This window comes from Rhagoletis pomonella, unplaced genomic scaffold, assembly GCF_013731165.1.
Source record: "Rhagoletis pomonella isolate Grant_MI unplaced genomic scaffold, Rhpom_1.0 Rhpom_scaffold_03783, whole genome shotgun sequence".
In the NCBI taxonomy this organism is placed as follows: domain Eukaryota; kingdom Metazoa; phylum Arthropoda; class Insecta; order Diptera; family Tephritidae; genus Rhagoletis; species Rhagoletis pomonella.
Genome location: NW_023462335.1, coordinates 1 through 7732, shown reverse-complemented (window position 1 = coordinate 7732; position 7732 = coordinate 1). Strand labels below are relative to the sequence as shown.

The window sequence follows — 7732 nt, the reverse complement described above, 5'->3', positions numbered from 1 at the left end:
TTTTAGTTCGTTTTGAAACAAATCTGCAAAGCATTGATCTAACTGTCAAGACGTTGTTAAGAAAATATACAGTACTGGGTGATTCAATAAGACCGCAGAATTTCTTTTATAAATAAAATTCCAACGACGGGCGCCGGTGTCCTCATCGCAAAACACGCCATGCTCAAAACGCACTTCTTGCACAACGACCATTTTCATAAAAACGTTTGGATCAGTTTTCCACAGGCAGTAGTACCAATTGTCTGAAAAATAACAAACTAAAAAACATTACAATCAAAAAAAACTTGTTGTGAAAGATCAATCTAATCATTTTGGTCGGGGGCCGAAAACAAAGGGTGTGATCAAAAGTGAATTTCGTTCTCGTAGTTTGTTTCCAAGAACGCTTAAAAACACAAGAACGAAAGTGATGACAAAACTGTAGAGAACGTTCTCAATGGGAATTATACAAGAAAAAAACTCTTGGCACCTTCCCAAAGATAACAAAATGCGAACAATACTTTCGAGAATATTTCTAAGGGAAACAATGGGGAAAAAAGGCTCCGGAACGTTCTGGAAAAGTATAGCATGCGAACAAGAGTCTAAGAGACTTTCTGATAGAGTACGACCGGGAAGAAACCTCCTATGGTAAAATTAATCAAAAATGAACTGAAATTTTAATAATAATTATGCATATTAAGTCAACGAAAGACTTAAGAAACTAACTTTTCTTGCACAGAAAATGAAAAATTGTTACATAAATAAACAGTGCCTCCTAATGATAAAGGATACAGAAGTTGAAATGATTCAGCTTTCCTCTGGCTAAGAATTAACAATCGTTATTTTAACTAAAACGATTTTTCATCCCAACACTCAGATGGCCCTCTCATTCTTATCACTAAGTTCACAAAACTTTTGTACTCGTTTTGTTCTCTTGCAGAAGGTTCCCCAGACGTTTGTGTTTATTTTATCTTCCGGGATAACGTTTTCGGCAGTTTTGTTCTCATTCTATTCTTTTTGAGAACGTTTCCGGCAGTTTTGTTCGCATTTTGTTCTTTACGGAAACGTTCCCGAAGCTATTTTGTGGGAAGGTTCTTGATATTACCTACATTTTGTTCTCATACAGAACTAAACCAGAACCGGAAAGAGTTCACTTTAAATTATTGAATAAGTAATCTTTTTAAAACTCGGCTTTTTAACAATATTTTCTTCTTTTTTTTCATTTCTAGAATTCCATTCGTCACAATCTATCGTTGCACAATCGATTTATGCGCGTCCAAAATGAGGGTACTGGCAAATCGTCTTGGTGGATGCTTAATCCGGATGCGAAACCGGGTAAATCAGTGCGTCGGCGTGCCGCTTCTATGGAAACGTCGCGCTACGAGAAGCGTCGGGGGCGTGCCAAAAAGCGCGTGGAGGCTCTACGTCAGGCGGGCATTACCGGTCTGAACGATGCGACACCATCGCCCAGCAGTAGCGTGAGTGAAGGTTTGGATCACTTCTCGGAGAGTCCATTGCACAGGTATCTATTAACTTAGAGTCATGAATATTATATGCTTTAATAAAAAACTTAGTGCAAAATTGCAGTAGTTGCCGCAGTATTTTTGAAACAATTCCATTCGCTTTTTTGCCTCTTTAGCCTAACATTTAGAAAATTAATTTTTTTAGCATCTTGGCAGAAATATTATTCGGTTTTGAAATATTTACACTATGATTTAAATTACCATTTTAATATTGGTTTCTTGCAATGATAAGTTCTTTTTGCAAACTAAATACAAGCGAATGTGGGAACAAGCATGTTATAGCAGCTTTACAATAGTTGCCAAAGCACAAGTTTAGTTGAAAAATTTTATGTGCATATCTGCGGCATTTCGATGATACAAATTAACTAAATTTGGATTAAAACAGAATAAGTCTCGTTTAAAGGGTTTTACACAGACCGAGTCACTGAAAAAGGAATAAAACACAATCTAACAGCTATCAATCTACATCGGTATACCAAAAGGTATACACAGAATAAAGTTTGGAAAGCTCAACTGTGTTGTACAGAAAGCTTTAAGAATGTGTTCGGTCTGTGAGCCAGCATGTTAGTAATGGAAGATTAAGCTTCTATTAAAAGTACATCTTAAACTAAGTCTAAGGCTAGTTAATCGTTAAAATACTATTTGGCTACCCAATTAAATATTGTTTTAAGAAAAATTGGCTCAACTCGAGATAAGTTGTTTTATTAAAATGCTACAGATATGTACTTAAAATAGTAGTTAAAGTAGAAAGTAGATATAAATCATTTTCCAAGTGCGTAATTTCTAGATATTTTGATTCCAGCGCCATCTATGTTTGCAGAATCAGATGTTATCATAAGATTAATGCCCGTTAATACAGAACGTACAATAGGCACGTATTCTCTAGATATCTCGACTCTCTACATCAAATCTAAAAGTCATGTGACTTACAGTTTCGAAGTTACAACTGACTTAAATGCCACGCATATTGGATGTTCCGCTCCCCTTCTATAAACTCATATGTATAAACCATGGAATGGAATTGTGGGTGGCTGGAAAAACTAACAACAATTTTTCCAAGCACTCAGGTCTTGCCCATTGTTGTTAAGGACAAGAGATAGGATTTATGGGAAAGGGATGTAAAGGTGCGGTGGGAATTCATGGCAAACTTACCAGACTCCTTTAGAAAAAGAATGTATCTCGTCCATTTTCAATACAACCGACTCAAAAATGTACCATCTATGTCTGGCAAAGGCCGGATGGTGGCAGCGAAAATGCAAGATGTACACAGTGGCTCCTCGGTACTCTATGATGACCATATGTCGCCCCCAAGGATTGTGCCCCGAAATCAGTCCTAGAAGGGCGCTAGATCCTTGTCTGAGAAGGAATTTTTCTACCACCCTGTCAGACCTTTTCAGGAAGCACTTGGTTGTTTTGCAGGCGTCAATACCACACCAACGCCCCTCATGAGTTTTATTTATGACTCCGGTCAAACTGAAGTCTCCAAAGAATCGCAGTTCTCAATTCATTAGATAGTTCGTTGCCTTGAATACCGTAGTGTCTTGGCACTAATTTTAAATTCATTCCACCTTCTAACGGAGTTCCGCCTCCACTTACATTCCTGGACTATCTTTGAAGAGGTGTTAGCACTTTCCAGGGCCTTTAGAGCAGCTTCGCAAAAACTTCCAATTGAAAGACAGTAAAGCATCTGAAGTTACTGTCCAGATGCCACCCTACTGCATTTTCAGCCTTTGAGCCGTCGATGTAAAAAGTTTTCGGCGAGTTTCCATGTAGGAAATCTAAATACATACTTTCTTCCAAAGGAGACTCCAGGCATCAGTTTTTCAATAGTTGCCAAAAAAAAAGATATTGCTCTAAAAACCGATCGTCCTGCCACAGCCCAAAAGAGAAAAAACCGTGGTTTTGACCATTGGCTTGCGCATACTACGTGACGTTTGGTCTGATTAAAACTATGTATACTAAGGTTGTCTTGCTGGGATTTACAGCAAGGCAATGCAAAGTGCACCATTCATCAATCTTATTCAAAATTCTAAGTTTCTTAACGCAGACCTCCCTCAGAGATTTATCTGAGGACAGTGGATGTGAACGAAGCCTTGCACTAACAAATACCACAAGTGAGTTGATAGCCTACCTCGCTGAGGGCATCTTCTCCCAAACACTAGAATGGTATAAAGGCTAGCTTCGTCCCCCACTGTCAGCAGTCTGCTAGATGACATCAGGTGAATACACCTAACGGCTATTTTGTGCACTTCATGTCTTCTGGCCGCAGAGCACATAGAGTCAAAGTTAGCGCTGTTTAACGCCCCCTCAATATCAGAAAAGACTACCGTTAGCTTCCAATCTCACCTCGATATTTGTTACAAAGTCCTGTTGCTAAGGGGACTGTCGTATTGTGACTCAGAGTAGCTCACTTCGGCCGGTTGCAATGCTGAGTGCCTGCTACGTGAGAATTTGTCTATCATTGAGGCATCGTAAGCTCTTTTAATGCTTTGCCTTTGATTTGCGGTTGGTCCCTCTGATTGAATAAATATATTTGTCTTTCAGGATCTGCCCTGAATCCTCTGCTTATAGTTAGCTGTTTTAAAGGGTACCAAAGACGCCTGAAAATTAATTTGTGTATGCAAATTAATACTTAAGTAATATGCACTATGCATTTATCCAGAAGACGGAGAATTTTTATTTCGTAAAACTAATATGCCTATGTAGCTAAAAGTGTACATATGTAGTTCATAAATTTTTATTTTAAGTAGGAATATTTACAAATTAGTTCTGCATACATACATATGTTTTATATTTCCTAATCAGTTTTTAATTTGATTTCAATTAAATTTTCTTTTTTTTAAATTTCTTTATTGCCTTTCTTTTCATTTCAATCGTGGTTGATTAATTTTGTTACCTTTTCGCGACGCAATCAAAGTGGTAATTTCCAGTTGTCACCAGACTTCCGACAACGCGCCTCTTCGAATGCCAGTTCCTGCGGACGCCTCAGTCCGATTCCAGCGCTAATAGGACTCGAGCCAGATTGGAGCTTTGGTGCCGATTACACAAATACAACCATAACGCCGGCACAGTCAGCGTCAATGGATCAATTAGCCGGTTCGATAGCGGACGTAAAATTGCCAAAGGATATTCTGCAAGGGTCAGTGACCATTTTGATTTTTGTAATTAATTATGGAAAACTGTTTATTTTTAAGTTAAATGTTTTTGTTTTTTTTTTTTTTGCTTTTGAAAAGGGTGTTTGAACGCAAATTTTTATTTCCAAAGCATGCCGATTTGCACTATTTTGCAACAGAAAATGTGTTTTTATTTTTTTGTAAAGGCCTTTGTGTATGCATGTCTATGTGTTTGAGTTGTGCATACTGAAGTTCTTTTATATTTCTGCGTGTTAAAAATTAAGCTAAGTATATACATATGTACATGCATATGTATGTATGTTGTTTCCCAACTTCATCGCCAGCAGATAAATAAAGTGAATTGTTTTGTCTCTTCCTTTTACCACTTAACGGTCATACGGTTGGAGTAGGTTTAGCGCTGCCTCGGGTATACCCACACAGCCGCCACCACCCTATCAGCCGCCACAGACATACAGCTTGAATGGGCCCGTCGTATCACAGGGTTATGGCTTACAGGCCCAACAGTGCATGTTGCATCGCTCTCTGACGTGCAGCTGCTTGCATAATTCACGCGACGTACGTAAATATAGATATATTTTTTTTAATTTATAGTTCTATAAACTTGCGTTGTTTTTTTCTTTGCACCTTTTATTTCTTCGCCCGCAGGGTCTGTCACCTAATTCTGTCACAACAACCATGTCTCCCGCGTATCCGAACAGCGAACCATCGTCGGACTCTTTGAACACATACAGTAATGTGGTTTTAGATGCCGGCAGCTCTGCTGGCGTTGCGAATGATAATGGCACCAGTTTATTGGTTCAACAGCAACGACAGCAACAACAGCAGCAGCAGCAACAACGACAAGTGCAGCAGCAACAACAGCAACAACAACAACAACAGCAACAGCGTCAGCAGCAGCAACAACAGTCACTTAGCACAAATTTGGAAGGTAGGTGGCTAGATGAACAAATTTGACCGGTAAAAAATATGGCTATCGAGAGAAATTATAAGTTAGTTGAAATTACTTAGCTATCGTTAAATTCATCGTAGCGTAGTGATCAGCGCATTATTTGCGTAGCAGCTATGATAGTTGCCCCATCTTATCGATTTTCATAGCTTAAAGTTTAATGAGCTTAACCATAAAAAATTTAATGGATTTAACGAGCTTTATGTAGTCACAATTTCCAAAAATTTTATATTTATAAGCAGTTAAAGTCTTCTTAATTTTTTATTAATTTTGGTATAAGTTTATACATATAACCGCTTTGGCCATCGAGAGTTCTGTAGTAACTAGCTTTTCTCGCATCATTCGTCGAGATGTCCTTTTGAGCATCTGTTCATTGGAAGACCTAAATTAGTCACGTGCCGACTCCTCCAGCTCAGAGAATTCTGTGACCTTTTACAGACATAACTAAACTTACCAGATTATTGTTGAGAATGGAGCACTGCGACCTTGAGATCTAACTATGCCTTTTATAGATTTCTAGTGTGTCTATTAATTTAGTAGCTGAGAGTAATTTTAATATTTACCCTAAATATTTTGATTAAGCTGCACTTTTGGTTATGCGAGGATCACCTAAGCGCCGTGTGCATCAGTGCAGGACATCGTTCCAAAATCTTCCGCACAGTTTCGATGCTCGCCCTACCAAATATGCATCGCTTCTGCAGTAAGTTCCCAGTTTAGCCGGGTAATTGTTCAGCTTACAGTGTCCTGTAAGAATTTCTGTAATAACTCGTAATTTATTCGTGGATAAGCTCAAGCATTCCTCTTTATAGAGTCTGACTTAAAAAATATTTGGCCTAGTTTAAATGTTAAAAAAAGAATAGCTGTTATTTTCGGTCCCTGCAATTAACCATATATATCATGACTATCGGTGTAGGCTTCGAAGGTCGTTAGGACTAAGATTACCTCTCCAAGATTTTTGCACTCAAGTGCCAACAACTACCATATGAATTAAATACCCAAATATTGTATTTTTTTTTGCATTCGCAGACAACAACTGCGCATCAACACTTATCGGGCAATGCATGGAAGCACTCAATAATGAGCCACAAATTGACGAATTTACACTAGACAGCTTTCAACCTGGCCTAGAGTGCAATCTGGAGGAAGTGAGTATCAAATTATCTTGTAACCGCTTGAAATAATTTGAAACAATGTAAACTCTCTGCCGATTCTCTCGCTACAAATTCACATTGCAGTTAATCCGACAGGAGATGAGCATTGACGGCATGTTGGATATCAACATCCCATTCCCATCTGACCCCACAGCTGTTGGCAATGACAGTACGAATATTGTTAATAGCGCCCTCGGCGGGGCGAATAATGCGCAGCACCAGCACCAGCAGCAGCAACAACAACATCAGCAGCAGCAACAATTGAATCAGCTGCAGGCACAGTTACCCCAGCAACAGCAGCCACAATTGATGCCATCGCTGCTCAATAGTATCGCTAGCAATAACAACAACAGCATTGTAAAGCCACCATCTTGGGTGCACTAGAGGAGTGGGCAGCGCTGGAGTGAGCAGTTAGTTTAATAAATAACAATAACAAAACATTTTTAGCTAAATAAAGTGGTAACCTAAGAAATGGATTTGCATGTAAAAAGAAGAAAAAATAAAAGAAACGCAGGAAAAAAGCGCGGAAAGTAGCATGAGTGAATCGGTTGCGAATGCGAATACCCGGCGATTGGGCAACTGCCGGAAGCTGATGGGACTTAGAGTTGGGTGTGTATGGGTTTCTGCGTGCCACATGCCGGGATACTTTGTAGCGCATTACCAATTTTGCATGCAAATATTTTTATAGTACTACTCAGTACTACAAGTACTACATACCCGTACATGCAACCATAGAAGTTAATAGTTGATGAATTGATTTAATCTATTCTCCCTACGCACATACATACATATGTATACATGTAAGAATAATGCCAACGAATTGCTTCTACCCACAAGTCAAATCAAACCCAAGTTCGAAAAGAAAATGAAGAAATGAAAAAAAATCAAAAGAAAACATATGTATGTCATAAGGATTAAGATAGATAATTGGATGGATAAGAAATAAAACTAAGCAAAAAAAACAAAATCACAACTTTGTGTCTAATAATCAAGGACAATAGC

At 38.6% G+C, this 7732-nt stretch overlaps 1 protein-coding gene across 1 annotated transcript; it reads left to right on the top strand.

Annotated features, from left to right (window-relative positions):
- Positions 1-1209: 1209 nt before the first annotated feature.
- LOC118754369 (forkhead box protein O-like) lies at positions 1210-7591 on the top strand. The gene is made up of 6 exons (XM_036489243.1): positions 1210-1498; positions 4417-4638; positions 5023-5188; positions 5279-5561; positions 6606-6724; positions 6815-7591. The coding sequence occupies exons 1-6, from the start codon at positions 1245-1247 to the stop codon at positions 7112-7114; spliced, it is 1344 nt and encodes a 447-aa protein (XP_036345136.1). The 5' UTR covers positions 1210-1244; the 3' UTR covers positions 7115-7591.
- The last annotated feature ends 141 nt before the right edge of the window (positions 7592-7732 follow it).